The sequence below is a fragment of the Olea europaea genome, chromosome 4 (genome assembly GCF_002742605.1).
Source record: "Olea europaea var. sylvestris chromosome 4, O_europaea_v1, whole genome shotgun sequence".
Classification (NCBI taxonomy): domain Eukaryota; kingdom Viridiplantae; phylum Streptophyta; class Magnoliopsida; order Lamiales; family Oleaceae; genus Olea; species Olea europaea.
The window spans coordinates 5,723,303-5,739,995 of NC_036240.1; the positions used below are offsets into that span (position 1 = coordinate 5,723,303).

Sequence of the window (16,693 nt, forward strand, 5' to 3'; positions counted from 1 at the left end):
GGAAGGGTGTTGAGAGAGGATATCCTCAGTTATGCTGCACAAAAAGGAATTTTTGTTGAAGGTTCAGCATCCAATGCTTCTTCTACCCAACAATTTCTAGGAGGAAACGAGAAACACCATGATTTTTCATTTGCTTATGGATGGCAATATGAAGATAAGACCATTCCTGTGAGGTATATTCATTGCATCAGTAAGCACCTGAGTTAATTCAAAAGTTCTAGCTTAGTCTTCATTTGTGAATATAAAAACATTTGAAAGTTAAAAATTCCCGTCTTTAAGGCCTAAGAGGCTTTTTTTAGGACAATAATGATCTTCTGGTGGATATGATTTTTTATGTCCTTTTTAAGAATCCATATGTGATCTCCTGCTACGCAACTGTAAACTATCATTATTATTTTAAGATTATAAGGCAATGATGACATAGGCAGTTAAGACATGTTTTGCATAGACAAAAATTGACCGTCATTTGTAAAAGTGATGCAATCTCAGTAGAGTAAGTTAGAAGTCGCAAGTGTAAACCAAAACAACATGCCTTATAGTGATCTGCTAAGCATCTAGTTGCTTGGGATGTTTCGGTATTTAGCAATGACCCAAATGGAGTGGTTACAAATGATTCATGTAGACGATCCCAAATTTTATAGGGAATAAGACATGATTTGTCGTTCTATTATTTTAAGATAAAGGAGAGAGTACAATTATTATTGCTAGATAAGAAATTTTAATCCAGCTAGACAAACAATAATGTCAATGGTATTCTATATTCGCAGGGGTTTCCAGCGTGCTATGGTCAAGTCAATGACAGAGGCTGCGAAAATTCCACATTTTCATTATGTAGAAGATATAAATTGCGATGCACTCGTTGAGCTCAAATCATCATTCCAAAATGAAAATTCTGATCCAGATGTCAAGCATACTTTCCTTCCCACATTGATAAAGTCACTATCAATGGCATTGAGTAAATATCCCATGCTAAATAGTTGCTTCAATGAGGAATTTCAAGAGGTTATTCTTAAAGGTATGTGTGGTTCAGTTTTACAAAGTAGCTGCCAGTGATATATTTCGGCCTGTGCTTTGTTATCAATACAATTACATGATTGCCACTGTTGGAGGAGAGTTTGCACCATGTGACAAAATGATTCAACTTTTACGGGTATTTGTATGCGCCAGGAATTGTGGTGCAACTGATTTTTCATTTGTGGAGACAATCTCAGGTTCTGTTGTCTCAAATACTTGTATGGTGAGGATAATAGAGCAGGGGAGTAAGTCAACAGAAAATTTTATCATCGACCAAGTTCAATGGATGATCGAGCATGTTTGGCCAAACTTTAAGTTTACTTATAAGTAAATTATTAACTTTTGAATTGAATAATTTTTATGTCGGTCATACTATATTGTAAGCTTAGCTGAACATGGTCAAGGTAATACTTTTCATAGTGAAACAGTGTTCAAGGTCTGGAAATGTAATATTTTACTTCAATGGATTTTTATTAAAAAAGGCATACATGTGAGCTCCTTGATAACAACATAGGCTTATTCCCTATAAATTATACATCTAAGATCCTTACCGCCCAAAAAGAAAAAAATACACTAATCTGTTTTTAATTCTATAGATCAGTTGTGCTGTTTTGGGAAAGTTGGGGTATTTATCTGTTCAACTGCAGCTCAATTTTCATCTTGCTGCTTATTTTAGAAGTAGCAATTGTTTGTTTGTCCCAAATAAAACTGTCAGCCGTATTTCATTGTGTAAATCTCTTACATCATTGATTACATGGTGGACGTGCATCATATGTTGTTGAATTACCTGGTGAAAAATCTAATGATGCTTATCTCATTCTTGATTATAAATCGTAATTTTGGTCATCTTTTCTTTTCTGTCATTGAAGGGTCCCATAACATTGGGATTGCTGTGGCAACTGCATATGGTTTGGTTGTACCGAACATAAAGAAGGTTCAATCTCTTTCCATCTTGGAGGTGAGTTCTAATTTAAATTTCATGCTTTATTTTGTTTTTTGTTTTTTTTGTTTTATTGTTTTTTTTATTAGTTTATAATTTTGAAATTAGTCCTGTTTCCTTTTTGTAACTCCAGTGTTGGTATGCATTTCCTTATAAAATTCGTGTTCTTGATGTTTAATTATTTTTTTAGATTACGAAAGAACTGTCTCGACTACAGCAATTGGCTTTAGCTAACAAGCTTAATCCTGATGATATATCCGGTGGAACTATAACTTTAAGCAATATTGGTGCAATTGGTGGAAAATTCGGTTCCCCTCTTATCAATGTGCCTGAAGTTTCCATCATAGCTCTTGGACGAATACAGAAAATTCCTCAATTTGCTGAAGACGGAAGTGTTTATCCTGCGTCCATTATGACTGTAAGTAGCGACTAACTTCACCCAATAAATGCATATTACACCTACCTGTTTTTCTTGAATTTGACTTAAATCATTGGCTGTCTTCGTGTTTCTTAAATTCAGCTCTCAGATTATACTTTTTATGTGATGTGCATGCACGTCATCATGCAATTTGCTCAGAACGTTTTGGATATTGTTTGGCAGGGAGAATTGAATAGCACTTTCCATATTAAGAAATAATTAAGGAAGAACTCGAAGCTAAATTCGTGTTCGTTATAGTGTACAATCATGTCCAGTATTGCGTACCAAACATGCACTTCTATTCTATTGATGACATTGTCTGAACTATTTTGTTCTCCTAATGTGATGCAAGTGATGTTTCCTAATTACAAAATATATCACATACAGTAGCAAACTTCACATACATGTGATTCTCAATTTGCAAGAAGAATAACCCAACTTGGACATGTAAGTCGTGGGAGTAAGTTAAATTTCCTGCGGAACCTGAGCCTGTTCTTGTCCCATTTGTTCGCGAAACACGTTCTCTGTTTCTATGATGCAAATTTGTATTTGACATGCACGTAATGTATGCAAACGTGCATATATGTAATGGTAGCTAATTAACATTCAAATGGTGAGGATAGCCGTTTTTGCGGCAAGAAATATTATGTGTGAAATCTTGTTGAATACTGCTGTCATGACTTGTATCAGTATTATGATTTATAGCTTGGTTGACCGGAGAATTTCTGTCGCAGGTGAATATCGGTGCTGATCATAGAGTTCTGGACGGAGCAACTGTTGCTCGGTTCTGCAATGAATGGAAGCTATTCATTGAAAAACCAGAGCTTTTTATGTTGCATATGAAATAACTGATTCAGATTTCACCATTCAGCCAGTTGCATTTTGGAGCTTATATAGATGATGCTGAAATCTACAAACCATCATGTACCTCTTCTTGGCTTTTGAACAAATGGTGTAATGAAACACATATGGTTTAAATTTTATTTTATATTATATGAACACATGTTATAGACTTCTTTTTGTTATAGATGAACATATCTTGAGGTTGGATGAGGTGGGCATTGAAATATTCCCCAAAAAAAAAAAAAAATAAATAAATAAAAATTAGAAAAATGCAAGAACAAATCCCTATCGAGTAATCATTTAATATTTGACATATTTCGACTCGACTGCAAAATAAGAAGTTTGCCACAATATAACACAATTTTGCAAAAGCAGGCAGTGGTGTCAATCTGTCTGGTTTGGCTGGACTGAACTTGGTGTTGCATATTTTTTGGCCATCATGCTATTGAACATAAAGTTTGATGTAATATCATGTGGCATTCTATCAATAGATAGCTTAAAATAAATTCAGTTTTTTTCATTCAATTATCTACTGATAAATGTAATTATATCAAACTTTCTGATAAAATAGCTTTATCCATTTTCTGGATAGCACGTTCCATTTTGATAGAGGTACTACTAGCATGGTGTATAGTTATAAAGGGGGGCTACAAATAATCTCATTCCATTAACACGGCAAAACAGTCTAATGAGTTTGCCTTTACAGAAAAAGCTCCAAGACTTGCTCAAAACGAACCTTGATTCCTATAAATAGTAAGATTAACCCGTTGAATCATTGGGTTGTTATCCTCACTTCAGCCTTACATTTTAAACAAATAACAAGATATAAACTTCATAAAAACAAAATACGAAACCACGGGAAGCAGAAACATCCTTATTCATTTATAAACATTCGGCCCCTATAACAAAACACGACTTCAAGCCGGTTCACAAACATGTTAGCACCAAAAGCTTAAAGATTTCTACTCCCGGCTTGACTATAATTACCAAAAAGCTTAAGTATAACATCTAAACGTCCTCGAGGATATTATAGTAAAATGACAAGGTACTTATCTTTATTACAAACGAACCTCAATTTTTAACAATTATTTGCCCAGAGAAGCAGACACACGAGCTTAAAGAAACTCATTCCAAATACAAGATGGTTTAGAACTGCTTAAGAAAATCATAAATGTGTTGACTGATCTCATCTGGTCTTTCTTGGTTAATAAAGTGTGCTGCACCTTCAATCACAACAACTTCCTTCAACAATGGCACATATTTCTGGAACCCACCTTTGTGTATGAATTCTTTGGTCCCAGGTACATGATAGGTCAGGTCAAGTTCCCCGACTATGAATTTCGCTGGCGCTTTCACCTGAGCGCTGGTCCACGGGGCATTCAGTTCCCTGCAATTCATAATTTGAACTGTCAATTTAAAACATATCACTCCGAATTCAGCTTCAAGGCATTACAATGTACGAAAGAATTGTTGGAATTGGTTAGAGCTCTGCCAGATGTACATAATTTTTGTACATAAAGGGTGTAATTATGTACAAGTAGATTTTTCCAATTGGTTAAGCGTAAAACCATGGTAAAGTGATTTTCGTGTCAACTTCGACCAAATATTCGAACTTGATCCGATAGTCAAATTATGGAAATAAATAGATTAACTTGTTCTACTCGTCGAATATATCTGTGTGGTATGTTTGGAATCTCAAAACCAATTCCGAATGAATGAGAAATTATGATCTAAGATCGGAATTAAAAGAGGGAAATTGGTTGAGTATTTGCCGAACTCCACCGCTCGCCTATTGTTCGAGAGGTGAGCGGGCGATAATACCGTCCCTTGAGCAACAACTATTTTATTTTTGACGCTCGAGCGACAACAAAGGCCACAACCCTTGGCAAAGGTTGTTAAGTTTTGGGGTGTGCCTTTTCACTCAAAACCTCCTCTATAAATTAGGCCCTTGGGTTGTCCTTTACTTCATCCCAATGATATGCATTCTTAGCATAACATAACCATTCATATTTCCTTAGCCAAAATTCCCCATAAAAATTTGTTTTCATTTCATTCAAAAGGAGTACAAAAACCATAATTTGGTTTGTTGTTCTTGTGTTTTGGAGTGCTACAAACACAAGAAGTTAGTCGTTGTATCTTGGAAGTTGATTATCATTATCCATCGTCACCGTTGCGGGGCAAAATTGATTTAAGGACAAAGAGTTCAACTATTGCCTCGACTTTGCATTCATTTCTTTAGTGTTACTTTGTCCAAATTTGTTGGTTGTTTAATATCATTTCTATTATTCCTGTTAGGCAATTTGTTGTCAAACGATCTCCGGACGATGATGTAAACTCGATTTTAATTAATTTTAGTCGGCATTGACCAAATGACCGGACGATATGTTAACACCACTATTGAGATGACCCAACCCAATTTTCTACGGACCATTAGAAGCAACCTAATTTAATGATGTTGCTCGTGGCCCGTCCCATTTACTTGGAAGGCTACAATACCCATTTGGAGCCCATTAAATTTGTGTTGGGCCTTTTGGGCCACTAATGTTAACCTAACCTAACTTACCTTTTTGATCTCTCACTTGGGCTATAATTTTCGGTCTCTTGTGCCTCTAAGAAAACGTGTCTTCTGCCTTCTCTTTGTGAACTTGACTCTGCTCATTCTCGGCCTTCTCTCTCGTGTAACCTGTGTGGTTTCTCTTGGGTAATATTGCTTTACCTTTGGCCATCTCTTTGTGGGTATGAATAGCAACCGTGAGTGGAAAGAAGAAGAGAGGAATTAGGGTGTGTCTCGCGAGTGGTGGTGCTAATTTGATTGGAAATTGAGCTCGGTATCATCTTGGTATTGTTGGATTTTCGCATAACATCCGGTATCAAAGCGTGGGCTATTGAAATCTAGAAAGAATCAGAACAAAAATTGGAAGATTAGGGTGATTTCTTCAATCCTTCCCGAATTTGAAAACTTCAATTACTCTCAAACCAGACCTTCGTTGGACAAACGGAGGTCAGACCCATACTCAATAGGTCAAGGTGCCCTTCTGAGGTTGCGCGTGGGCAGTCCTACGACGTGATTTTCTCTGCCATTTCATTTATTTTAATCTCCTGAACATACAGATGTGTTTAGTTTAATGTTTCAGGTTGTGTAGAAGATATTGGACGATTTTGCCCCTGGACATCAATCTTCATTTTGTGGGTGATTGGAATTGGCACATTTGCTGAATCTTTAGGGCGAATAGTGGTGGCCCTAAAGTCCACTATACGGATTCAGATAGGTCCGCTCTGGTAAATCAGCTTAACCCATTTAATTTCCAGTATTAGCGCGTCATCGTGTGGTGTGACAATAAAATTGTGGTTACCGTAAAGGGGTAACATTGCTTGTACTAGAAATTAGGATTACTTGCTTTTAACTGATTGATTGAGTACCTGTCTTTTGGTTAAATCAATGTTTCGTTCTTAGTGATCTAATTGCTGTGAAATTAGTTATTTGTTAGATGTACTTTTTGTTGCATTGTTACTACCGCTGCTTAATAATTCTAACACCTTATCCCTTGATCTAAAATCATGAGTCTTACGAAATCCTGGGAATCTAAAATGGAGTATACTATTTGCGACTCTAGGACTACTTCGTTTGGTTTGATGATGTTTTGTGCATTTTTGGCTATTATGCAAAGATGACAACTCACAACTTTGATTTGGGGATTTTTAATGAAAAATGTGATTTTTCTGTCCGGCAACAAAAAATGAAGGTTATTTTGATCCCAAAAAAAGTTTCAAAAGTCATTGAAGGCAATTTTCCAGCTGATTTTTCAAAAGAACAAAAGGAAAAAGCTGATGAGCTTGGTGCATACCTCAATCATTTTACTCTTGTCTGACGCTATTTTGAAAAAGGTGGGTAAACTGAAAACCACCAAAGAACTTTGAAAAAAATTGGAAGACTTATATTTGCTCAAATCTACACCGAATAAATTTTACTTGCTTGAACGCTTTTTCAACTTTAAAATGGATCATTCAAAGGATCTCGATGACAATTTAGATGTATTTAACAAATTAGGGCAAGATATCGTTAATTATGATGAGGCTGTGTCTGAAACTTATAAGGCCATAATCTTGCTCAATTCTATTCCTAATTCTTATAAGGAAGTTAAAAATATCATTAAGTATGATAGGAATATGATACCAACTAGAGAGAAATGCAATCAAGCTATTCTAGCCCACAACAAACAGCCAGATCTGAGGCATACAAATACAGGGCCTGACTCTTAGGATTGCAAATCTTCCTGGTGTATTATTTAGTCTGCAGCACAATTTCTGATGCTAAAGATCCTCAAGAGAGGCAGTAGCAGAGCATACTTTTGTTACTGCTCAAATTGCTAGTATAACATGACTAATAGAACTAATATTAGTGCTCCGGATTCAAGTGAGAAATAGAGAGAAATTAGAAACTCATGATCTAAAGGATCTCAAGGATTTATTTTCTGAAATGTTTCGATGATCCACAACAAAGGATGAGAGTCCCCTTTTATAGGAGGAGAGACTCTTTCAATAGTACAATAATTTTAACAACCGGACAAACATGACACATGACTTGAGTACACAACATTTAACACATGTCCACGACATTTAACACATGCAAGATACGAGTACAATTATTATACAAATGGACACACAACTTTTGATTGAAAAAGATCCCCTTTTAATAAAGCAATCAGTGCTTTATCAATTCTTTTGCAAAACGACAGATGACTCATACAAAACGATAAAATACTTTGATTTGAGATGATTTTTTGCAAATTATGGAGTGCCTAGATTTGCTGCTATGGCCGGTTCATCCAAGTCTTCAGAGTCTGATAGTAATCCTAATGTTTTCCACCACGACATATTTTCTTTTCTCTCCATTTCATTTTCTTCTTCAAGCTGTCGTTCAAGTTTCCCAAGATTGTCAGAGTCAAGAGGATCAAAAGATTGAGACCATGGATCTTGGGAATCTTGAAGTTAGGACATTGTTAGTTCTGGCTGGCTTGCTGGTGCTTGCTGGCTTGAGCTCATTCCTTAGGAGTAAAGAGATGGAAATTAGGGCAAAAAATATGATAAAAAAAGCGGTGAGTTACATATGATGAGGGGTAGAATTCAGTTTAGACAAAACAGTCGTGATGGATACCAAAGTGGTGGCGAGTCAAGTAGTTATGGATGGAAAAAGAAGGACGAGGATAGGTCTAGATTAAAATCTAGTACTAAGGCTAGAAAATACTATGGCTGTGAAAACACAGGGCATTTTATAAAGGATTGTCATAAGGAAAAGGGTAAGCTAAAGGTTAAGGAGAGAGATGAGGTCAATGTGTTATCCTCTACTTCTATTGGAAAGCAATTGCACGAGATTCCAGCAGCTTCCACATCAGCACGAATATTCCAAATCAGATTCCAGTTCAGGCAGAATATTCTTCCAGTTGTCAAAATTAGTTTAGTAGTTAGTAGTCAAGTTAGTTAGTTAATTACCCTACATATTTCTCTATAAATACAGACGTGTATGCATTGAATATTGATTGGAATGTGGAATTCCAATCCCTCCTATGGAGGTTTCACTTTCTCCTTCTATGGAGTTTCTCTTCTTCCTTTTCATGGAGTGCTTTTTCTTCTCCTTTATGGAGTTGTTTGTCTTCCTTCATGGAGTGTATTTGTTCTCCTTTCATGGAGTTTATAATTCAATGTTTTTCATTCAATGAATTTTAATATGGTATCAGAACAGATTGCTTCATGCTGCTATATTTTTCTGAGATTAATTCATCACGTTTTTCTGTGTTCTGATCAAATAAAAGCAGATTTATGGTTTCGTTCTGATTTCTTCCAATTTTGGCAAATTCTGGAAACTGGAGCTCTAGCACGTGTGATATGGACAACAACCTATCATCAATTAGTTTCTCAGATCAGTTTCAATATTTATTCTTACTTGCGCCGGAATTCTTATCCTCTATCACAGCTTCATCAATCTCTGAACTCTGATAACTCAGACGAACAGCCATCGATCGAGGCACTAGGAGTTGCATCCATAATCACGGTATGTTCAAGGTTTTGCTTATTCTATTAGTCAACTCAAAGAGAATGAACATGACATTCAACTCGTGTGAGTTAAATTCTGCTGGACAACTAAGATTGCACAACGAACATCATCATCTTTCATGCGATTGGTTGCATTAGACGGATCTAGAATTTCATTGATTTGAGTATTGTAAAATTGAATACTACTATTAAAGCTGATGTTACTGTGGACAAAGAAGAAGATGAGGCTTTGGATGATTATGCACAAGCTTTGATGTGCACATAAGGTGTTCGGTAAAATGTCCAAAAAGGTCTTCTGCAGACAAGTTTCCATCAATCAGCTGAAGAAGGAATGGAATCCATTAGAAATCTCTTCCAATGCTCATGACATCATTAAGGTGTTGTGTACGTTGGTAGTGGCGTCTCTATTACAATTATATTAGTAGTGATGCTTGAAGGAAACTCATCAGCTGATGCATCCACATTTCACACCTTTCTATTATCTTCAAGATGGATCTCCTAGTTCATCTTAAGGGGGGGGTGTTCCAGATTCCAGCAGCTTCCACATCAGCATGAATATTCCAAATCAGATTCCAATTCAGGCAGAATATTCTTCCAACTGTCAAAATTAGTTTAGTAGTTAGTAGTCAAGTTAGTTAGTTAATTACCCTACATATTTCTCTGTAAATATAGACGTGTATGCATTGAATATTGATTGGAATGTGGAATTCCAATCCCTCCGATGGAGGTTTCACTTTCTTCCTCTATGGAGTTTCTCTTCCTCCTTTTCATAGAGTGCTTTTTCTTATCCTTTATGGAGTTTCATTTTCCTCCTTTATGGAGTTTCATTCCCTCCTTTATGGAGTTGTTTGTCCTCCTTCACGTATTTGTTCTCCTTTCATGGAGTTTATAATTCAATATTTTTCATCCAATGAATTTTAATAACTTCCGATATAGATAACGGTGAGATCTATATGATTAGAAGTCATATTGCATACACTGATGAATTGAATCTAACTACTAATTCTCGCATGCATGAGTTGATACTTGATTCTGGTGCATCTTTTCATGTGACATTTGAAAAAAATTGGTTTGACAACTTGCATGAATTTAATGTTGGGCATGTTGTGCTGCATGATAACTTTGCCTATAAAATTATTGAAATTGGTAACATAAATATAAAATTTGACATTGGCTTTGTGTACACGTTAAAGGACGTTAAATATATTCCTGAATTGTCTAGGAATTTAATTTCAGCAGGGAGACTTGAAAAAAATGATTTCACCGGTAAAATTGGAAATGGGATGCTAAAAATGATTACGGGTGCATTAGTCTCTATAAAGAGAATTAAGAAAAACGACATTTACATCATTACTAGGGAAGTGATTAGAGGTTTGAACTCCTCTATCTCTTTTGCCAAGGTTGATCACACACATACATGGCATAATAGGCTTGCAAACGTCGACATTAAGGGATTTGAGCTACTTAATGAAAAAAGTGCATTTGATAGTGACTGTGCCGATTTGTCATTCTGTGATCACTGTGTGCTTAGTAAGTATCATAAAACATCGTTCTCCACTAGCGTTCATAGAGCTAAAGGCATACATGAATATGTGTATTCTAATCTGTGGGGTCCTGTTAGTAATCCCACATCGGGTGGGAATAAGTATTTTCTGTCTATTATCAATGACTATACTAGAAAAGAGTGGGTTTATCTGTTGAAAGATAAATTTGAAACTTTTCATAATTTTAATAACTAGAAGAGACAAATGGAAAACCAAACTAGTAAAATGATCGAATTTTTAAGAACAGATAGCGGCCTAGAGTTTTACAACACTGAATTTGACAATATGTGTAAAGAAAGTGGAATAACAAGATATAAGACAGTTTCTTACACTCCCCAGCAAAATGGGGTAGCGGAAAGGATGAGTAGGACCATGCTTGAAAAAGTGCGTTGCATGATGTTAAGTTCTGATATCACTAAATCATTTTCGGGTGAAGCTGTTATGATTGCTTGTTATTTGATTAATTTAACTCCATCTGCTGCATTAAATGGTGATACTCCGCATGAAAAGTGGTCTGGTAAATTGAGTGATTACTCTATGCTTAGAACCTTTGGCTGTGCTGCTTTCTCTCATCAGAGTGAGGGAAAGCTTGAACCTAGGCTAGAAAGTGTGTCTTTCTAGGATACGCCAAGGGTGTTAAGGGTTATAAGTTATGGGATAGAAGTCAAATGAGGGTTAAGATCATCGTGAGTAGGGATGTCACATTTAACGACGGAGAGATGCCTTTTCTTAAAGGCGAAACCGAACGTGAGTGAAATTGAACCAGGTAAAGAGAGAGATCGGTTTAAGGTAGAGTTAGGAAAACTTAGCACATTTGCCCCTACTATTCCAAATGAGGTGGATATTCAGGTGGAAAATAGTAACGAAGTAATGATAGAAGGAAGAAAATCCTCTAACTAATTACAACTTAGTCAGGGATAGAGAGAGGAGACAAACGAGATAACCTAGGAGGTTTGGATATGAATCTGAGTTAGCTTTCGCTCATGCTAGTTACGAAGAACTAGTTGATAGAGAGCCAAAAACCTTTGAAGAGGCGATGAGTAGTGATCAATCTAAGGAGTGGCTTAAGGCAATGAAAGAAGAGATGAGTTCTCTAGAGAAGAACCAAACTCAAGAGCTAGTGTCTAGACCTAAGAATAAATCGATCATCGATGGCAAATGGATCTTTAAGATTAAAGAAGGAAACAGTAGCTCGGAACCCTTAAGGTTTAAGGCTAAGTTAGTGGCTAAGGGCTACACACAGAAGGAGAGCGTTGAATATAATGGAATTTTCTCACCAGTTGTTAATTACATTATTATAAGGGTCATGCTTGTATTGGTTGCGCATTTTGACTGGGAACTTGAACAACTTGATATAAAAACTGTTTTTTCACGTGGTGAGCTTGATGAACAAATATTTATGAATCAATCGAAAGGTCTTAAGGACAAGCTCAAACCGGATTATGTGTATTTTCTAAAAAGATCCCTGTATGGTTTGAAACAGTCACCTAGACAGTGGTACAAGAGATTTGATTTTTTTGTACTCACTATAAGGTTTCAAAGAAATAAATTTGATCACTATTTGTATTTTCAACAAAACAAGACTGATGATAATTATTTGTTTTTGTTGCTCTATATGGATGACATGCTTTTGATTGGTTCATCACCTAAGTGAATAAAAAATATAAAAGCAAAGCTAAGTGGTGAATTTGACATGAAAGACCTAGATAAGGCTAAGAGAATTCTAGGCATGGAAATCGAAAGAGATAGGTCCAATTCTGTCTTGTTTTTGCATCTGTCTCCATATATATCTAAGGTGCTAAAGAAATTTAATATGAATAATTGCAAACCTGTTACGTTGCCTCTCACTAATCACTTTGTTTTATCTAAAGAACAAGCTCCTTGCAATGAACGTGAAGTAGAATACATGAGTAGAATCCCGTATTCTAATGTGATTGGTTCCATAATGTATTTGATGATTTGCACTATACCAGATTTAGGTTTTGCTATTAGTACTCTAAGCATATACATGTCTAATCCGGATCCTGAACATTGGGAAGCATTAAAGTGGCTATTAAGATACTTAAAAGGTACTGGTGACGTAGGTTTAAAGTTTAGTGCTAATAAGGAAGGTGTAAAATTGAAGGACTTTGTAGATGCTGACTATGCGGGAGATGAGGGTAAGAAATCAACTTCCACTTACGTATTTACCTTATCTAACTCGTGTTAGTTGAAAATCACAATTACAACACATTGTTGCACTATCCACAACAGAGTCAGAATATAAGCTCCCACTGAAGCAATTAAAAAGGCTCTATGGCTTAGATGTTTACTTCATGAACTATTTGTCTTGAATGATTATGTGGTAGTGTGTTCTGATAGTCAGCTGTCTATATATTTATGCAAAAACACTATTTTTCAAGATCGCACTAAACACATTGATGATAGACTACACTTTATTAGAGATATAGTATCTCAAGAGATTAAAAGACTGGAAAAGGTCCACGCACATTACAACCCTTCAAATATGGGCACGAAAGTGCTACTGCTGGTAAACTTTAGAAGTTGCAAGGATCTTCTAAATATCGGTACAGGTAAATGATTTTTAATTTTATTGGTTCTCTGTTAGAGTTGTTACTAACAGGAGACGTTTTCTTTTGCAGGTCCTTTGACACCAAGGTGAAGATTGTTAGGCAATTTGTTGTCAAACGACCTCTCGGGCGATGATGTAAACTCGATTTTAATTAATTTCAATCAGCATTGACCATATGACTGAACGATATGTCAACACCACTATTGAGATGACCCAACACAATTCTCTACGGACCATTAGAAGCAACCTAATTTAATAGTGTTGCTCGTCACCCGTCCCATTTACTTGGAAGGCTATGATACCCATTTGGAGCCCATTACATTTGTGTTGGGCCTTTTGGGCCACTAATGTTAACCTAACCTAACTTCCCTTTTTGGTCTCTCACTTAGGCTATAATTTTTGGTCTCTTGTGCCTCCAAGAAAACGTGTCTTCTGCCTTCTCTTTGTGAACTTGCCTCTGCTCATTCTCGGCCTTCTCTCTCTTGTAACTTGTATGGTTTCTCTAGGGTGATATTGCTCTTCCTTTGACCGTCTCTTTGTGGGTATGAATAGCAACCGTGAGTGAGAAGAAGAAAAGAGGGATTAGGGTGTGTCTCGCGAGTGGTGGTGTTGATTTGGTTGGAAACTAAGCCCCTTATCATCTTGGTATTGCTGGATTTTCGCATAACACTTCCATTTCTTGACATCACTCTATCCAATTTTTGGTAAGATTGGTTAGTTTGATTTTAAAGTCATCACTCAAATCCTTTTTTTTTTTTTTTTTTATAAACAACAAGAATTGTTGTGAAATCAAGAATTTAAATTTACTCAGAACTTCGAGTTTAAATTGTCAGAACGGTCCAACTGTGCAGACATCTGAAATCTTTAATAATGAAAAGAGGGAGTGAGAACTTTCCAGTATTGCTTTGTGACTTTGGTCCCGATCTACAAAACAACACAGAGGCAGCATAGGAGACGTCTAGAGGCCAATTACCTGTCTAAAGCGCGGTAGTAATTCACTCCTCCAGAGAATCCAGTCTGCTCAAACTTTTTGGTGTAATAGTCCAAATCATCTTCTGATAACCAACTTGGCTTATCTGCAGAATAGCCAAAGCCTTTACCTTTGGGAAAATAAAATGGTTTAGGACTGCGGAATGCAAGAAAGTTCTTGAGAACTTGTTTGGTGCCAATCTGCGCAAATTCAGCTTCTATTTCCCCAGGTTCCTGAAACATTGTCAACCAACATTCCTGTCAGTTTGATCATCCAAGATAAAATTCATTTCTTTAAGGAAAAAGCTACATCAAGTACCAGACCCATGATTTGAATCATTCACCTATGTCATTCTAAAATTGAAGCTCCACGAGGCAAAACATGGCTCAACTGCGAATAACACATGTTGATTTCTTAAAATTTTCTTCTTAACTTTCTCTACGTGGCCATTAACTGCCGCTGTCATTATATACTATTCATCTATTGATTTGGTGAAGAATTCAAGCAAATGTTAAGAATTTCAAAGATTATTTACAGTACTATTTGGCCTTGATTAATTCCAAGGAGATGATGAGATTCTGAACCAATTGAATCAATAATTTCATCAATCAATCAAAAGAATCCATTTGGTTTACCTCCACAAATTTTCTAATACAAATTTGCCATGTTCATATTCTTCTTGAAAATCTGACATAATCAGAACGATACGGGGCCCTAGATAAAGGGTATCAATAAACATAAAATGGATACAAATTTGTTGACACCCAATTTCTCTTTCTCAGATTTTTGTAAATCAAGTGTGATTGCCTGTTCAGCATCATCATATTAATTCCTCATTATCTTACTTAATTTGAGTGTAAAATCATTTATTATTCACAAAGAAACATCATAAACACAAATTGTGGGAAGGAATCAAGATTCCATACTCAAAATCAATGTGATGTTTCTTCCAGTTGGAAGAACCCACTTAGAACTCAGCCTTAAAACCAGAGAGTGCCCATTGTGTTAACAAGGCCGACTTTCTAATTTCTTTATATGACATGGGACGGGCAACAAACTTAGGACTCGAAAGTAATCGTTATAAGCTCACAAACAAATATCTTAAACATAAGTTTGAGAGAAAATCAAGATTCAATACTCAAAATCAAGATTCATCTCTCTCTCTCTCTCTCTCTGCTAATTCACCCACAAGACAAGACTTTCCACGAGCAGACATGGGAATTAGACGCGAATAAAGATTTTTTGCCAGAAAATGTTTAATTGATATACACTCACATGAGCATGGGACTCGCTGAATAAAAAATGTCAAAAAAAGTGCTCCCACCCTATTGTGTGTGCGGTCAGGGAGGGTGCCAAACCGTCCTTGGCAGCATAGCATGATTGATCACACGCTAGTATGCAGAATAAAGTACCTGAAATCTGCAAATATAGTGGTCATCTCCATATAGACTGCGAAAATTGTCGACAGTACTCATTTCGGGACTTCTTGGAATAAAAGCAACACTCAAATTCACCAAAGCCTTCACTTTGTCAGGCCTGTACAAGCACAAGTGCCAGGCCATCACCCCAGTCATGCCCAATAACAAAAACCTTATCTGCATTAGGCGCGATGGCATCGAGGAGCGCAATCAGGTCACCAACTATTTGAAGTGTAGTGAATTTTGATGGGTCCTCAACTGGCGCACCAGTGGTGTCACCATAACCCCTCAAGTCTGGCGCCACGTCCCTGTATCCTTGAGCCGCCAGGTACAGAATTTGGTGACGCCATGAATACCAAAGCTCGGGGAAGCCATGAAGGAAAAGGACTAATGGGCCCTCACCAAGTTCGGCTACGTGCATATTCAGGCCATTAACTGGTATGATCTTGTGCTCTATTTTTTCCATCTTCTCTCTCTCAATGTTGGAGTACTACGCCGGTGAATGGAAACGGATGATAGCGTGTCATGAGAGTTCATCATATTTCAACGGTGCATTTAATGTAGTCCAAAATATGGAGTAAGCGGTACGATTTTATCAAATTTTGACAAATTTTCAAATCAAATCGTTTAAATCGGTTTGAGAAAAATTCAAATCTAAACTAAACCATTTTGAACGGTTTGAAAAAAATTCAAATTTAAATCTAACGGTTTGGTCCGATTTTAAACCGTCAATTTCGTTGTATATTTTTTTGTCTGTCTACTTTTATGACATTAATTCATTGAATTCAATATATATTTATATCTTATTAGCTATAAATCTAAAACAATCTAAGCCCTTGTTTGAATCAAATTTTGGGGACAAAAAAATGAAAATTTAGACCATTATCCCACAAATTCAACTACATTTGTTGATCTGTTGTTTC

At 36.3% G+C, this 16,693-nt stretch overlaps 1 protein-coding gene and 1 pseudogene across 1 annotated transcript in view; one reads left to right on the plus strand and one right to left on the minus strand.

Moving 5' to 3' along the window:
* LOC111392784 (lipoamide acyltransferase component of branched-chain alpha-keto acid dehydrogenase complex, mitochondrial) overlaps positions 1 to 3,386 on the plus strand; it is a 6,519-nt gene extending 3,133 nt beyond the window's left edge. The window contains exons 4-8 of the mRNA XM_023018182.1: positions 6 to 173; positions 768 to 1,015; positions 1,884 to 1,972; positions 2,145 to 2,372; positions 3,107 to 3,386. Coding sequence (XP_022873950.1) covers positions 6 to 173; positions 768 to 1,015; positions 1,884 to 1,972; positions 2,145 to 2,372; positions 3,107 to 3,220 — 847 coding nt within the window. The 3' untranslated portion in view covers positions 3,221 to 3,386. The remainder of the gene's footprint in view (positions 1 to 5; positions 174 to 767; positions 1,016 to 1,883; positions 1,973 to 2,144; positions 2,373 to 3,106) is intronic.
* Positions 3,387 to 4,075: 689 nt separating this feature from the next.
* Positions 4,076 to 16,308, minus strand: LOC111393390 (annotated as a pseudogene).
* Positions 16,309 to 16,693: the final 385 nt, after the last annotated feature.